The 17,737-nt window shown below is 31.4% G+C and overlaps 1 protein-coding gene across 13 annotated transcripts in view; it reads left to right on the forward strand.

Annotated features, from left to right (window-relative positions):
- LOC107450690 (serine-rich adhesin for platelets) overlaps positions 1-17,409 on the forward strand; it is a 54,888-nt gene extending 37,479 nt beyond the window's left edge. For 11 of the 13 annotated variants that reach the window (XM_043050549.2, XM_071185058.1, XM_016066584.3 and 8 more), the window contains one exon: positions 15,780-17,409. In XM_043050549.2, coding sequence (XP_042906483.1) covers positions 15,780-17,228 — 1,449 coding nt within the window. In that variant the 3' untranslated portion in view covers positions 17,229-17,409. Of the gene's footprint in view, positions 1-6,978; positions 7,499-11,533; positions 12,128-15,779 lie in introns of those variants that run through there. The other 2 variants (XM_016066624.3, XM_016066607.4) reach the window with 2 other exon arrangements.
- Positions 17,410-17,737: the final 328 nt, after the last annotated feature.

The raw sequence follows: 17,737 nt of genomic DNA on the forward strand, positions 1-17,737 counted from the left end.
AGAATTTTGTTTTAATACAGCTTTTTTCGTCAATTATTGAAGTTCATCTTACAGTTATAAAGCAAATTATTTAATATCGCCATTTTTTTTATAATCTCAATGTACTTTTCTTATTTGATAAGGCAATGTATCTGAGATTTTGTAGTCTTTTTTTTTCATTATTTAGAAATGAATATTTATTATCTCTTTATAATTTTATTTTAATACATCTCGTTTTGCTAGCTCGTGAAGTTCATCTTACAGCTATAGAGCGCAATTTATTTCAAATCGCCATTTCTGTGAGCTTTGCCTAATTGTTATGAACTCTTTCATATGATTAACCACTGTTTCTGGCATTTGTTCAGATATTCTATTGGTTTTGTTTCGACATTTAACAATATAATTTAGTTTTTATGTAACTCTTATTGTTAATTTGTGAAGTTCATATCAAAGTTTTACTGCTAATTATACAAATTTCGCCATTTTTTCGAATTCTGCCTAATTCCAATGGACTTTCATATTTGATAAACCACTGTGTCTGGGACTTGTTTAGTTGTTCTGGGGAATTTGCTTCGACATTTAACAATTTAATTTTGAATAAACAATTATTAATTGTCTTTATAATTTTGTTTTAATTCAGTTCCTTGTGTAGTTCATCTTTAAGCTTGAACAATTTATTTCAAATCGTCAATTCTTTAAACTCTGCTCAATTGCAATGGATTTTCACATTTGATAAACCACTGTTTTTGTGATTTGTTCCAATATTCTGTAGGATTTGTTTTGATGTTTAAAAATATAAATTTGACAATACTTTTTTTTAAATTTTCTCTTTTGTTTCAATATCAAAGTTTGATCGCCAATTAAGTTTTACGATTTCTTTGAACTCTGCCTAATCGCAATTGACTTTCACATTTGACAAACCACTGTTTTTAGAATTTATTTTGCCATTTAACAATATAATTTCTGCGATCAGATGAATATAGAAATTCGAAGGATTTTATGTACAAAAGGCAAAAAATTTAATTCTGTATTTGTACCTATTTACTCAAAGTTTATATCTATCTAAGCAAGTGGGAGATTAATTCCCGTGTATTTTTTTTTAACGTAGAATTGAATTAAATTATACCCGAGCCAATAGAATAAATAGTTCGAGTGCTTTCAAGATCTCATGTATAAAACGTTTTAATGTATGTATCGTGTCTATTTTGGATATTAATTTTGTACATTTTGTACTTTGCGCTCAGGATGATGTCTGAACATGTGAATTACATATTCCTATAAAATTTTTTTATTCTGAATTGTATGAGATAAAATTCAAGTGGAATAGTTATCATTCCGAATTTCGAAATATTAGCCTTTTTGATTCTTCTTTGGTCTGGTCTCATTCAAGAAAAATACGAAGGAAACTATACCTCACTTGTCTGCATATCGATGTATGTTGTGCAAGTACAAACATGTACTTTTTTGTACATATAAACGCTTATATAACTTCTAAAATATTACTTGGATCGTCTCAGGATTTTCTTCATTCAATTCAAATCAGTTACACACTTTACATTACACATTTTAAATATCTGACTTTTTTGAAATTCAATTTCTCAGGTACTTTTCAACAGATTTTGCTCAAATTTTGTATCTTGCCATGTAAAAATATATCTTTTAAAATGATGCAGATCCCTTGCAATTCAAATATTTTTTTAACCATTATTAAATAAAATAATAAATATTTTTCTGAAAGTTACTTTTGTTGCATGGAATTATATTTGGATAAATGAATTTTATAATTGGTTGCAAAAATTTTCAATTCGCTAAAACGTGTTTGAGATAATAGCGAAATATGCAAAAAGTAAAATTAACATTAAAGGATCCAAACTTTGGAGTGCTCTCCTGACCAAACTATTGGAATCATATTTCTCCGATTGCGGCTACCCCTTATATTTTGGGGAGTCAGAAGTCCGAATAGAAAAATTTGCGTTTATTCCGAAAAAGTACGTACTTAAAATGCCGCCTACACTTGTTAATTAGCATATTTGAGGCCACCCCCTCGAGCCATTAAGATTTGAGTCCTAGAATGTGAAGATCCGATCATCGGATCAATAGTTCTTCAATGTAGTCTGGTTTTTTTTTTTTTTTCTTTTTTTGAAAAAATTCTTGTTTTACTTTTTCCTAAGAAACACTTTCATTTTGCTATGATTGCTGGACTAATAAGAGAACCTGATTGAATCCGATATATCAGGTTTTAAAAAAGTATAAAATGTTTTTGTTTGACTGCCAACTTGATATGCGAGGCTGTACTCACGGTACAGTACAGTCGTGAATCGCTGTTGTTGTTTCTAATGTCGCGTGCCAATGCCAGCCAGCCGGCTGAGTGAAACCAAGCGAATTTAAGGCAGAAGATGCATTTCTTGTTCTTCGGTGGCGCCATCTATGGCCCAGATTATTCCTTAAGCCACACATGTCACAGATCGTTTAACTGAGCGGACCCATTCATTCATCCACAGATCATAATTTTGACCTGAACCTGAAATCTCCAATTCAGTAACCTAGAAGTAATGATTCGTTATCTGAACTTGAAGGACTTTGTAACCCGACAGATTTAGCATGCACCAGTCACCGTTTACTATACGGAGAGTCTTCGACTTGCTGTGATCGAACTCATGACCTCTTGGAAATGGGTCCAACGTCCTAACTGCCAGGCTATCCCGTTAATTTTTAACATAAAGTATTTAGTTAAAAAAAAATTTTTTTTTTTTTTTAATTGTGGATAATTTCTTTAAATTTTTATTTATTTTTAACAATTTAGTCATGAATAGTAGTAATTCAAATTGTAGATTATTTTTTTGAAAAAAAAAATTTTTTTCTTTCCTTTTTTAGCATTATAGTTGTGAACAGTAGTAATAAACAATTTAGTAAAACAATTATATTATGTAGTATGTTTATAAATATTGACATTTTGAGAATCAAATTTTGAAAGGTTTTTTCAAAAAGCATAAGAATTATGAAAAATTACTTACACTGAGTACGACTTTTTTGTGTAACGAGATAATAAGGTTGACAATAAAATGGGCCCCAGACCACACGATCTTGATTAATTTTTCAGTTAAAATAAAATTTTTGTTAATTGTATTAAAAAATAAAATAATGATTTTCATATTACTACTCAGAATAATACAACCGAAGCTTATTAATTATAAGTTCAGGAATCCGAATCTTGACTTATAGCTTATTAATAATTGCAAAGTTAAATATAAACATCCATATCAATAAACAGTAGTAAGACCCAAATTCAATTTTTACTTGAGAGTTTAAGTAATCTTTACATTGCTAAAATTTTTAATAATAGAGGACGTACAGTTTCTTTTACCCTGACCCTGGTATAGTTTTTTTTTACACCTAATCGCTATTTTAATTCATCGATACCACTTAATATTATTTTCAATAAATGCAATGCTATAAATAATTATTCAATTAATGAACATGAAACTTATTAATTGAAAACTTTTTAGCTGGTATCAATATTATTGAAAACAGAAATTATGATTAACAATTAAGTGCAATCTTAAATAAAACAAAGACAAGCAACAAGTTCCATTTAAAAAATAAAAAAAATAATAATAAAAATACAATCACTTGCATACATTTACAATATTTAATAATTATTCCTTCAAGAACTTATTTTAACCACTTTTAAATTGCTATTAATATTATTGAATAGAGAGAAAGTAAAATTACCAATTAGTTCCTTGCAGTCTTTAAAAGTTAAAACAAACACAAATTCAAATTTATAATAGAAAAAGCAATAACTTAGATTCAATTTAAATACTAAGCAATATTTAATGATTCTAATATATGAACAAAGAATTTATTCTTTAAAAACATATCAATTGATATCAATATTGTTGAGAATAGAAAAATTATGATTGCAACTTGTCTTGGGCTATTTTTGATGGATCATAATGGCGTATTCCACATCCAAAATGAATTTAAGCACATCAAGTTCAGCAGGAAAAATCGAAATTTACCTAGTTGTAAATTGAAACTCGTATAAAAGATTTATTTATCCAATTTAGTTATATGACTCTTTGTAAACAAGCAATTTTATTATTATCGTTTGCTACTTTCTGTATGTTTGAAAATACATTCAACTAATATCAGGATAAGCAAGTAGGCAGCAGGATAAGCAATAGCAGGATAAGCAACTTAACGAACTTCTACTCCTGAGCTTTTTTAACTTCTTTCAGAATATTCTTAATATATCTTATAAGCACTTCTCTAGAATTCAAACCGACAGACTTGAAAAATTCGAAGTTCGCAGACGAAATCGCTGGTAAAGTTTGTGAAACATTCGCTTCTGTACTTGAGTTAGCAGCCTTTTCGTAATACGTGGTTAAAGATTTGGCCAAGTCGTGGAGATTAGTTGAATTTAAGACATTCTCCTGTATCAATGTATTTCCGTCTGCGTTGAGAAAAATACCAAAATAGGCTTCGGGCGTAACTGTGTCCGCAACTTTTTTTACCTCGTCATTCAGTTGTTTATCTAGGTCCTCTGGAAAGGTTGTATTGAATATTCTGGCATCGTCTTCGTTAGCTTCGTGCACTGCTTGAAGAAACTGCTCGGTGCTGTTGTGGTTCACGTTAAACAGAAATTTGAGTGTTTCTTTTGGCAACAGTTTTTTCACCTCCTTCGCAAACGCTGAATACTTTGGTTTGGTTGGTTCCGGTTTAGTTGGTTCTGGTTTCTCGATACATAAATTCAGAAAAAGGAGTATGCTAGTGCATAGTATTGCTGCCATATTTAAGGAATTCGATTTACAATCTCGCTGTAGCGATACTGCAAGTACTTCTGCGTGTACCTGCTCCGTAGTTCTCTTTTTATGTAGTAAATTATTATTAAAGGTCAGCAATATGTGTTTAAGGACCTATTGTAAGAGAAAATATTTTGTGTTGCCGATATATGTTTAAACACCTTACCGATAAAAAGATAATGTTTTTGGACTCAGTAAGATGTCGTTCAAATAATTGAAACATGATTTTATTGAACATATAGGACAGTCAAGTTTCGTGACCTGCACATTATGAGTCTCGATGCGTGAAACACACTATTCGTGATTTATATAACATCCAGGTAATATACTTGTTGTTGCTTTCTTCTTTGTCCAATTACAACTTAATTTTTAGTTCAAATTGCTCCTGAAATGCGTGACATTTTGTTCGTGACTTTTGCCCAATGTGTTAGCAAATCGAAAATAAAAAAGGTTTCATGCAACAGTCCAGACGTTTCACATCGACCAGTGGGTTATGCAGGTTGGAACGGGGTTTCGGGATTATTGGCATAATGGCGGTAATTTTGCCAGCATTGTGCACCGTCACCTTTATTTTCCGTGCAAGCTGGTACCCTTCGACCTAAATCTGGATAAGCTTCAAGTCGTTACACGGATATTATTGAGCCTTGGTAGCTCACAGGATAGACCGTTCACCTTCTAATGAGGGGAACCGGGTTCGAATCCCAGCGATCACTGGTAGATACGAATTTCTCGCCCAACTCGCCTCGACCACAGTGCCGACGTTAAATATCCACCGTGGTGGACGGATCATGGGTTAGAGTCCCCTTGCCGTGAGGCTAAACATGGGAGGTTCTCGTCGTCTTCCCCTCCATAAAACACAAATGCGAATTAGTTACGTTAAAAAGTCCTCCACGAAGGCTAATTTCTCCCAAAGTCTGATTCGGGAGTTCCTTTGTCTTCAGGATTGGGTTCAAAACTACAAGGCTGCGTTGTTGAATATTAGTAATCGTATAAATATTGGCTATAAAACAAAATTCGATCGTAATTGAAAAGCTACAAATATAGTACACTCAAAATTTGTTGTCGCGAAAATTGTTTAATTTTTCATTGTATCATTTTTCAAATTACTTAGATTGTCTGCATACTTAGATAATCTGCTTACTTTGATAATCTGCATACTCAGATAATTTGCATACTTAGATAATCTGCAACTTTGCAGCTTAGCACTGGTTAAAGTGATTCCACTAAATGGTTGAAAATACATAATTTGATTTATTACATTATGAGAAATTAAATAGCACTTCCCAAGTTATGAAACTAAGGATTTTGCCTCAAACATGGTAACCACAAAATAAGGTGGTAGTGATTTTGGATAGGTAATGCAGCGGCTTCCTTTTTCGGTAATGGAATCCTAAATGACGAACCTTCATTTGATGGAATCCCAACTTCATAGATTAAGTGAACGAAGACAATGACGAACGTATTTACCGAAAAAACTTCATTTTAAAAACGCTTCTTAGAAAGAATAGAAAGGAGTAAATATGAGGAATAATCTTTAGTCAGTTTTTATGTCCAATTATTGAAGTCATGAAGTTATATCTAGTCTAGTTATATAACTTTGTTTTTTGTGTAATGTATACTTGTAGCTGAAAATGAATGAAACAAGCAGAAACATTGTTTTCTTTAAAATAAAAGCCAAAATGAACTGTTCATCTTAAAGAATGACATTGGTTCTAGTCAAAGAGGATAATTTTATTTAAATAATATTATTTTCCTTGCGTTATATTATATTACAAATTTATGCTGTGTGAAAGTTGAAACAGAGTAAATAAGTGTTTGTTACATGATTTTTTTAAGGCACTTTATTTCTATCAATAAGAATTTAAAGAAGATTAAACTTATCATTAATAACATTTAAATTACATTGATAATATTTTAACTAAACATTCGACCCAGAAACTATCAACATTTATCATAAACGTGGAACATACCGCAATGTAAAATTGTGTTTAAATAATTTATAACAGCATTCGAGAAGCTAGAACGAATCGAAAATACAGCGATATAAGATCAAATAAGTATGTGACGTCATAAAACGTGTTACGGAGTCATTGGAGAAAAACAACCTTGCGCATCTGATAACCTTGGTTTCCCTCTCGTTGAAGAATCAACATTGTGACGTCATTGTCTGAAAAGGGGAAGAAACTTCTGACGTCAGCCGTTTATAACATAACTGGAAAGATAGCTTGTGGAAGAACACGTACGCGTTTCATCTCGTACTTTTATTTCGCCCATACGAACTTTGCTTATTTTATTGCTTTAATATACCTTTCATCCTTTCAAACATGTCGACTTGCGCTGTACCATCTTGTAAGAACTATTTTGTGAAAACAAAACGTAAAGGTATAGCGTATCATAAATTTCCGAAGGATCAATCTATGGCAAGAAAATGGATGCAAGCTTGCCAGATGAGCAATCTAAAACCGAAGCGTGCAGTAGTTTGCGGCGAGCATTTTAATCCCGATGATTATATGAATTATCTTCAAATTAGAATGTTCGGACTGTCTGAGAAACACATTTTGAAGCCAACTGCTGTTCCTTCCAAACTTTTACAGCCCGAAAAGATGATAGATTCTGTAAATTTGGAAAAGAAACAAATAAGAGATGAAAGAACACGAAAAAGAAATGTTTTAAAGAGAGCATTAGAAAGATTAAGGACCCTCAGTCCAAAAAGGGTAATTATATTGATTCATTAGAGAGATTTTGCATATCGTTGTGGGTCTCTCACTAAAATTTTGAGCTGTGTAGAGCTCAAGAATTTTAATTAATAAGCACATAATTTATTTTATATATTTCAGCATCGCTTAGGGTAGCAGTAAGCTATGCAAAATCTCTCTTTTATCTTTATAACTGTCGAATAAGGCTTTTTTCCCTTTTTTTTTTTTTTTTTTTCTTTTCTCTTATTTCTTGGCCCTACTCAATAGTCACAGGCGTGTGGACGGTGCGGAATACATTAAACATTGGTATTAACTTTGTAATTTTACTAATGTTATATTACCGTCGTTGAACAGCCGACCTTATTTTTGGGTTTACGACTACTAATGTAATCCATAGCCTTGTAATTTTGAACACAATCCAGAAGACAAGGGAACTCCTGGATCAAGTATTGGGCGAAATTTGCCTTCGTGCATGACTCTTTGATGAAACTGATCCGCATTTTCGTTACATGGAGAGGAAGACCACGAAAAACTCCCATGGTTAGTTTGACTGTAAGGGGACTCTAACCCATGATCCGTCTACCAGATTTATTTGCATTAGATTTATTTGTGTATAAGTGCAGTTTACATAAAAATAATTTTTCAGCTTCATTCAAATCTGTTCTCGTTAACTAAAACAAAATTAAAAGAAATTTTTTTTAAATATTTAATTTCTGACCATTGGCAATATTAAATTACCTATTCAAAGCTACTAAACAAGTACTTTCTTTGCTTTAATTTTTTGAGGAAAAAAACTGTAACAGTTCTTAAAATAAGTAAGTAAAATACTAAATAATAAGTGTTTACTTTTTCTTCTTCTTTCATTTACTATAGTAAAATTACGGCATTTTTGTTTACTCACAATATAACAAGTTCGCATAATAACGCTCGTTTCCGTGCGAACGATGAGGGCCGATATAAAAAGCGTTGGATGTATTATACTCCAATCTGATTGGTTTATTTTTTTTTCTTAAATTTTGTTTCATTTGCTAAGTAAAAAATTTTAATAATTTAAAGTTCAAATTACCAAGAGAATTTCTATTTAAAAAAAATCATTTTACAATTAAATTGGTTTTTGAATTTTGAAATGTCATACTTTGATTTTAGTTCGCTATTCATTATACAATTAACTAGTTTGCCATTGTTGGTAATATTGAAAAATAAAATGTACTAAAACTCAGAAATTTTTGTCTTGACTAAACTACGCCACGAGGAGATTTAACTAGAGCGCGAACGGAATTTAAATATTTAGTTTATTGTTTCATTTTTCACTTCGGCCACTAGTTCCCAATTTTTTCCAGTTACGGAACACTAAGTAATCAATTTTCTTTCTGAGGAACCCCGACTATATAAAGAGTTTAATAAGGCAATTGTGAACATTGGAACCTGTAAAAGACTATTTTTAAAATATTTAATTAGAGGACTGAAGATTTTTTATCGTTTAAATCATTAATAATCTTAAATTAACTTTATATCTGAGAGTTAAATTTTCAGTCTGTGCTATAACTCGTTTAGCTATGAATTTGTTTTGGGTGTATATAAATAAGTCGAACTATAATATACTTCGAAATAAAAACTTAAGAATAACCGCTATAAACGTTGATAACTTTTATTAGGAAAACATTTTTTCTTTTTTAGAGTAATTAGCTATTTTATTTTGATTTGAAAAATGCGATAGAAAATACTTGTAACTCTTTATAAATCCTTGTTTTTTTTATAAATAAATATATTGTTATTAGAAATACTATATTTTGTTTTAAAAAATGCCATTTCTATTTCGTTGGCATTTCACTTGAAATTAAATCATAAAAAGAGTGTGAAGATTAAATAGGGGACATTTCCGTATCTTGATCTGTGACGGAATAATCGCCAAGTCTTGGCAATTTACGGAGAACTGCCCTCAAAAAACTGAAGGGAAAAAAAAGAAAGAAAACAGCACAGAATCGGACCAACTTGAAAGGTACAACTTGTAGCCAACCACGGGCAAACATCTACAAAAAAATTGCAAGTTTAAAATCTATTTGGCACCTTGGCGATTGTAGTTAGCGCGACAGATCGCTATATGGAAATTTCCCCGTTAAATAAATTAAGAATTATACGTTGTATGTAACCATAATCAGTTTCGAAACTCACCACAAATTATAAAAAGTTCAAACTAACTGGATGAACCACTTTAACTCTACAATAGAGCTCTTATGTGCTGATCTAGACATAACCGCATTCTAATTTTTTATCTTAAATAAAAGAAAACCTCATATTAGCTTGTATCTTTGAGTGTTTTAATATCTCGAAGGGAATATTTTCCCCTTCATGAGGGAATATTTTCCCCTTCAGGCAATATTCATAAAGAAAAAAACCCTTCCTTAGTTGAGTTATTTCTTTTTTCCCCCTCAAATTACTCGATTTCTTTTCGCTTTAAAGATTGCAATTTTCCTTATTTAAGTATTGATTAGTTCTAAAAAAGGATAGTTCTAAATATTTGTTAAAAATATAAAGATTCTGAACTAATAATAAGTAAAATTATTCGAAAAATATTAAAATAACCTTCTAACTAATTTTTAAAGGAATTAAACAAATTGTACGAACAGTACCGAAAACCATACTGTAAAACAATAAATTATGTTGACAGTTTTTACTGTTTTATGGTAATCATGTCACATTATGTTAATCCATGAAATAATATAAAGTATGCAAGGATAATAATTGTAAAGGAGAAATGTTAAGCAATAAAGCTAAACGAAAAATATAAAGTAATTAAGTTAAAAGAAAAATAAAGTTAAAATCTATCTATCTATATTATATAAAACGCTAATACGTACGTATGTATCAATAAAACAGATGATATTTCTTTTCTCGCGTTGGCAACAGTTTTCATTTCTAATTGATAGGCTTCGGCGCGCAAGAGCACGTAGCGAGCATCATATGGCTAATCTATATTATATAAAACGCTAATACGTTTTAATTGAGAGGCTTCGGCGCGCAAGAGCACGTACTGAGCATCATATGTCTAATCGGGTGAATTCTCACCGAATTATCAAAAAAATTCTCACAAAATTATCTTCATCGAAGCCGATGCTTTACATCCGGCGTTCAGTACTATTTCATATTGTTTTACAACACATGGTTTTAGCCCTCTGGTGGGAAAGACTTTAAAACAAAACTTACAACAGTTACTTTTCTCAACAACTGAAATTTAGAATAGTGTGATTAAGAAAAATATGTGAACTGTTTGCAATTTCAAATTAATATTGAAATGCACAGGTTTAGAATTTTCTACAGTGAAAAGTTTTCGGAACTTCAGTGTTCAAAAAAGTATACAAAAGCTAGACGTTAAGAACGTATCCAATGAGCGAGTAAAGCGAGCATCGGATTGCGAAGCAATCCGAAATGAACTGCGAAAGCAGTTTGGGGGGTTGGCGAGCTCCAGCGAGCATGGGGTGAAGCCTCCTATTAGATAAATAAAGCTTAAAGAGTAAATATAGAGTAAAACGTGAACTTAAAGATTTTAAGCTAATGTAAAGTTTCGAATACTTAAAAAAAATGTGATGGGCCGAATTCTTATAACTATTAATGTTTAAACGAATATTAAAGATTTTAAGCTAATTATTAGAAATTAATAACGATACTTAACTATTATAAGACCTTATTGTGATTTTGAGTAATATTTAGAGTTTCATATTATTCTGAAGATGAAAGAAATGCTTGTAAGAAAGAATAATATTCAAGGGCACAGAATAACAATGATAAATATAATAATATATAAAAAATAGCAATGATAGTAAGATTTTAAATCGATATTTAACTAAACAAATATCTAAGTAAATCCTAAAACTATTAATGTGATCATAAAATAGAATTGTAATCTTGATTCTGGCGATAATTGTTGGCGAGACGGCGATCTTATCAAAATATAATTTACTGCATGATTGAGTGAAAGAGGAATGTTCTCAAGAATTGCTTTGGGCGCAGTTCATCTACCATTTTCAAGGGAGGATAAGAGATTAGAAGCGCAGTCTACTAGCGCAATCCGCTATCACCGGCTGTTGACGATAGGAAAGGAGACGGTCCCTGCTTTCAGTAACCGGCGAATGAATTTCCCCCTTCCCCCAGATTTCAGGTCGTTTGCCCTTCATTCGATTCAGACGCCAGGCAACAGCAGTTCCTAATCGCTAGCTGATAGTTGTTAAAATGAGTACTTCTACGCCTGACAAAATCGAACATGTCTACAGCACGCGCGGGAAAAAGTTGATTTTGTTTTCAAACTACACATTCTACAAAGATCGCGAGATTGCAACTTCAACAAAATGGCGCTGCACCAAAAAGATGTGCAGGGCAAAGCTGTTTACTGACAAAAGTGAAATGGAAATAGTGCGCTTAGATTCTGATCATAACCATGACGTCAACAAGTCTATGGTCAGGCAATTGATTTCGAACGCGACCAAAAGGAAAGCTTCGGAAAATTTGTTCGAAAAACCCTCCGAAATTATCAAAGAAGAACTAAACGCTTTTAAGTATTCCGGCGAAATGAGTAAGTTAGATTTTTCATATATACGAAAGAATATGCAAAGAGAGAGGTTGAAAATTATGAATAAACTTCCGCCTAAAAAGGTGAGATAGTATTTATCTATACATAAATTTAAACTTTTCTGTCCATATTAAGTTCTATTTGTAAGTATGACAAATGTGAACCAGTTGTTAATTAGTTTGGGAGGCTGAAAAAGATCAATAAGAACCCACAGGGTTGAACTATTTCTTAGCCAGCAAACATCAATGTTCAACTAAGTAGCCTTATAATTTTGAACCCTACCCAGAAGACAGGGAAGTTCTTGGATATCCTCAATGGGTCATGGGTCAGAATCCCCGTGCCGTCTGGCTAACCGTGAGAGACTTTTGTGGATTTCCACTCCATGAAACGCAAATGCGGGTTAGTTCCATCAAAAAAGTCCTCCATTAAGGCTAGTTTGTCCTAATGCTTGATCATGGAGTTCTCTTGTCTTCTGGGTTAAGATCAAAATTTGCAAAGTTATGAAGTTGAACTATAAATGTCTTGAACTCAGAGTTGGGAAGGTTATTCATAACCGGTTATTGAAAGAAACGACTGGATTTTGCATTGAGACAAAACTTATCTTGTAGGGGGACTTTTATTGAACTAGCCAACATTTGCGTTGCATTTAGAGGTAAAACTCCCACGGTTAGTCCGACGGCAATCAGATAATAATAACTGAAGGATGTTGTGGCTATTCCAGCTACGTATTTGTCTTAGAAGTGATTTCATTTATGAAATAGTAAAACTTCTTTGACGTATATTTCGAATCAATCCTCCTATGTATCTATTAATAGTTTATTTTTATTTATAGTAATTTCCCCCATACCAGAATCACGGCGACATTGTCGCAGAACGTTAGAGTTCTTGCAGAGAGAATTTTCCTTTAGGAAGTAAAAAAAATAGGTTTTCTTTTTTGCAGAAATTTTCGAAATTTTTTACTCTGAAATTATATTTAAAAGATGCCTTTTTCGAGCATCGGACAGGGAGGTAATGCTCGTGATTATTCTATTCTTATTTGAGAAGAATGAAGTAAAAAATTTCTTTTTTCTGCAGAAATGTTCTAAGGATTATATTTTAAAGAGTCCTTTTTCGGGCATCGAAGGGGAAAGAAATGTTCATGATTTTTCTATTCTTATTTGAAAAGAATGAAAAATAAAGAATAATGAAGGAAAAAATTTCGTTTCTGCAGAAATGTTCGAAGGATTTTTTTTTCTCTATTATTATATTTAAAAGTTTCCTTTTTCGCGCATCAGAATGGGAAAGAAATGTTCCTGATTTTTCTATTCTTATTTGGGAATAATGAAGTTTAAAAATTTTGGTTTTTGTTTTCTACAGAAATTTTTTTCTCCAGAATTATGACACAACAACATATATTATATGACAAAACTGTTACTTATTTTTCGTATTTTGTCCAATATATTGATATCGGACATAATATGATACTATTTTATCTCCTAGTATTTAATTTTCTCTATTCGTGTGTCTTTACGAAGTGATTATCAATGTAAAAATACAATTGGACCCTTGTTGGTCTGAGTTTTTAATTACTATGAAAAATCGTAAGAAAAGATAAGAAATATGATTCATGCCAATTTTTTAAAAAGTTTTATGGAGTATAACCCTCTTATTATATGAGCTCAGTGCAGATTGTTTCGTGATCAAAAAGTGAAGAACTATATAAAAATATATTATCTTACAATGTATAAATATATTCTCTCTCTATTTTTTTCACCTCAAGATTTAAATTTGAGTTTACCAATTTTTGGCCAAAGGTGCCTAAACGCACCTTACTATAATTTTTTTTTTTTTTTTTGTTAACACTGTGACATATATATTTCCCTAATTTGATTTTTTTCTTCTCTTTTTTGTGTGCTGTTTTTAAGGGATTTGAAGACATTTATCAAATATTAATAATTCAATTGGAGTAAACACTTTCTGTTGAGAAATTTTCAAAATACGCTTTATTAATTTATTATTCTTATTATCAAATTCGACTTTTTGAAAATGCATGATTATTCCCCTTGGCATTCCCCATGTCTTTCTTGTGGATTAAAGTTACACGTTCTGTAAATAAAATAAAAATAAAACAAATGTCATTAAGAAACTAGTGCTCAACTAAATGATTTGTCCATTGATTTGATCATAGGTACAGATACACACCATTTTATTTCTTAAATTATTATTTTTCATGCACGAAATTTTTTTTTGTGTCTTAATGAATAAAATGTAAGTATAATGAATAAAATGTAAGTATATTTTAATGAAAATAATACCACATTATGTAAATTTCTATGCTTGCTGCTAATTAGTCAATTATTCTTTTTCCTTCAATAATTTTATATCACCATATAGCATAAGGGGTATAAAAAATAAAATGTATATGATAATTGAAGATAAATTAGATCTATTTGATCTATATGATTTTAGATCTATTTGATCTATATGATTTTAGATCTATTTGATCTATATATTTGATCTATATATCTATATATATATGATTTTAGATCTATTTGATCTATATATTTGATCTATATATCTATATATATATGATTTTAGATCTATTTGATTTTAGATCTATTTGATCTATATGATTTTAGATCTATTTGAAACGAGTCATTGTGAAGAAGATTTTATTACTAATGTTTTAAAAAGTGGCTAAGTTTATTATTTTTGGATAATATAAAAATAAAATATAGATAAATAAAATAGAATTATCTCTTTTATCTTTGCTTTAAAGATACTGCGAAGTTAAAAAAGAATTTTTGAGTATTTTAAAAATATAACGCTAGTATAAAAAATATATATTTTTAAAGTTATAAGAAAAAATAAGAGAGAACAAAGGTAAACATCGATTCCATGATTGTGTTATTTTTGATATTATAAAAATTCTAAAACACACGCTATTTCTTCTATTCTGATAGCTGTTACATTTACTAATTAAAAATAGGGGTGTAAAAAAATAGAATATTAATTTTTACCTTTCTCCTGGTCTTTAGCCAGGGGAAAAGAGAATTCCAATAAAGTGAATTTTATCTATAAACGCAAACACTTATTAGCTTTATTTAACGCTCACTTATATAATAAATTTCCCATGTTTTGTGTAAATACTTATTTATTTATAAATTTATTTACGATTTTTATGTGTACTGTATTCCGTGTATAGAAATTTTTTCACGCATTCACACTTAATTAAAATGAAGAAAACTTCTGAAAATTGAAAATTATTTTACTGCCGTTTCGGAATGTTACTTTATTTAATCTTTCTGATCAAATTTAGAAATTTTTAAGAAACACAAATAGTTTTAGATTCTAAAAAATAATTGGCTCTAAAATTTTTTACAAAAAATAATTGTATGTATTTATTAATTAGAAATATTTATTTTCTATATTGTGTATTTAAATCAATTGCCTTTTTGATAATATTATTAGATTTTAATGAAATGTTAAATAGAATGATTTAAATCCTTTTTTTTTTCATGAAATTTCGCCCATTATAAAAGTATTTAATTAATACATGGATTTCGATTTTCAAAATCAAAAAAAGCTCTTGTGATCTGCCTTATATNAAATAAGAAGCAAAATTGCCTTTTTTTCGTTTCCTGTAAATGTTATGCTTTTTTTATTAATCCCTAATTTAGATAGGCTCCTTGTTTTGTCTCATTTACTTCCATTAACTGTTGTTGTCCTTCAATTTATATTTATTTCCATTTTCAGAAGAAAGGAGGGAGCTCATTACAGAAGAGTAATGATTCTAATGTGCTACCAGCTGGGCAGTGTTCTAATAGCACGTCTACAAGTCTCATGAGCAGCTCTGACATCGTGATCAAACAAGAAATAATCGAAACAGAATCAGAATCCAGCATATTTGATGATGCGTCATTTCATTCGTCGATTGCCGATGGCCCTTCCGAAGCACAGTTCGATGGACAAAGACCAAGCACATCTTATGTGACATGTTCAGAATCTTCAAACTCCAATACAGATTATATACTTCCAGGTGGACATAACGATGTTGTTTCCTCAGCACCAACACAGTCTCAGATTTCGAGAACTGTGAAGGTTGAACCTGATGTTTCTTCGAATTCTTGCGGCGTAGTTTCTGAAAAAAATTGTAGAAACGAATCTATCCTACCTGGAGTTTCATCGCAAATAGGATCATCCTCTTTCTCACTTGGTAGTTCCAACCATGGAAGTTCATGGACTAATGAGTCTACCCAATCTAAAGTTCCTTCTCATTCAAATCCTCCGTTTCGATCTAAGGACAGATTTGACATTTTCGGCGAATTCGTCGCTTCAAAATTACGAAATCTGGATTCGAAATCCAGTGCCTTCATCCAGACCACCTTTTCAGATCTCCTGTTTAAAGCTGAATTAGGGATGTTTTCAGAGAGAGGCGAAAAAGGGTTTTCAGATGCACAAACAGACTATGCTGGAAAATCTCCAAATAAAAACACCCATGGCTCTTCAGAGAAAGAGAATGTCCAGCCTGGATCTTCTTCTCACATAGAAAATACTCTTCAAGATTTCAGTCTTACTCAAAGATCACCGAGAGATGATATACAACACAGATCTCCTTCTCATAGAACAAACCAATTATCACCACCAGTTGCAAATAGTACCAGTCCTGAAAACGCTTTGAGTAATGAACCAATCCAACTTGCGTCTCATACGGAGAACCCATTGCCTCCAGTTGAAAGTGTTACGGTTTCTGAAAATTCTTCTAGAACTAGTCCAAATCAAACTGGAGTTTCAGTGCTGCCATCTGGATCTCCAGTTTTACATACTGCAAATTCTTGGAGTGGTACGCATATCCAACCTACTATTCCACTTCATATGCGACCTAGAGATGATTTTGATGTTTACGGGGAGTTTGTCGCTTCAAAACTGCGAAGTCTAGATCCAAGATCGTGTGCCTTCGTTCAAACGGCCTTTGCAGATCTCATATTTAAAGGAGAGTTGGGAAGATTTGTCAGCGAAGGTGAACACAATTTTTTTGCCAACAAAACGAACAATCTTCTTTGGAATTTGCCTTCTAATAACCCCCAGAAAAATGTTGTGTCTAGTTCTGAACCTCAGACCCGATTTAATTTAATCACCCCAAATATTTGTGCTGATCCAATTCCTATGGAAATCATACCCAATTTGCATTTTGTTCAAAAATAACTTGTGATCATGAATTCCAAATTCAACTTTATACGTTTTATAATAGTTCATACCATGTCTCATATTGTTCTTGTTTAATTTTTCGATCATGTATTCATGTTCAAATTTAGTCAGTTGTAAATATCAAGACTCTGAACTTATTTTGTACCAAAGAGAATTAAAAAAGAATTTTTAAATTTCCGATTATTTGTTAGTGTTTGCTTGATTTTTAACTTTATTTTATATCCAGCGTTCAAAAACCGATCCTTACGTCTATCAATGTGCCACTACGCATCATTGTAAATTTTGAACCCAATACAGAAGACGAGGACACTCTTGGATCAAGCATTAGACAAAACTAGCATTTGTGAAGAACTCTTTGAGGGAGTTTTCCCGTATTTATGTCACATGGTAAGCCCGATGGCCTGCTCCGTTTTCCATTCAGGATATTTAACGTTAATACTGCGGTCGGTGGGAGCCGGAGCCGGAATTCGAACCAATGAGCTTTCGCTGTGATTCGAACCTGTGAC

Source organism: Parasteatoda tepidariorum, chromosome 9, assembly GCF_043381705.1.
Source record: "Parasteatoda tepidariorum isolate YZ-2023 chromosome 9, CAS_Ptep_4.0, whole genome shotgun sequence".
Classification (NCBI taxonomy): domain Eukaryota; kingdom Metazoa; phylum Arthropoda; class Arachnida; order Araneae; family Theridiidae; genus Parasteatoda; species Parasteatoda tepidariorum.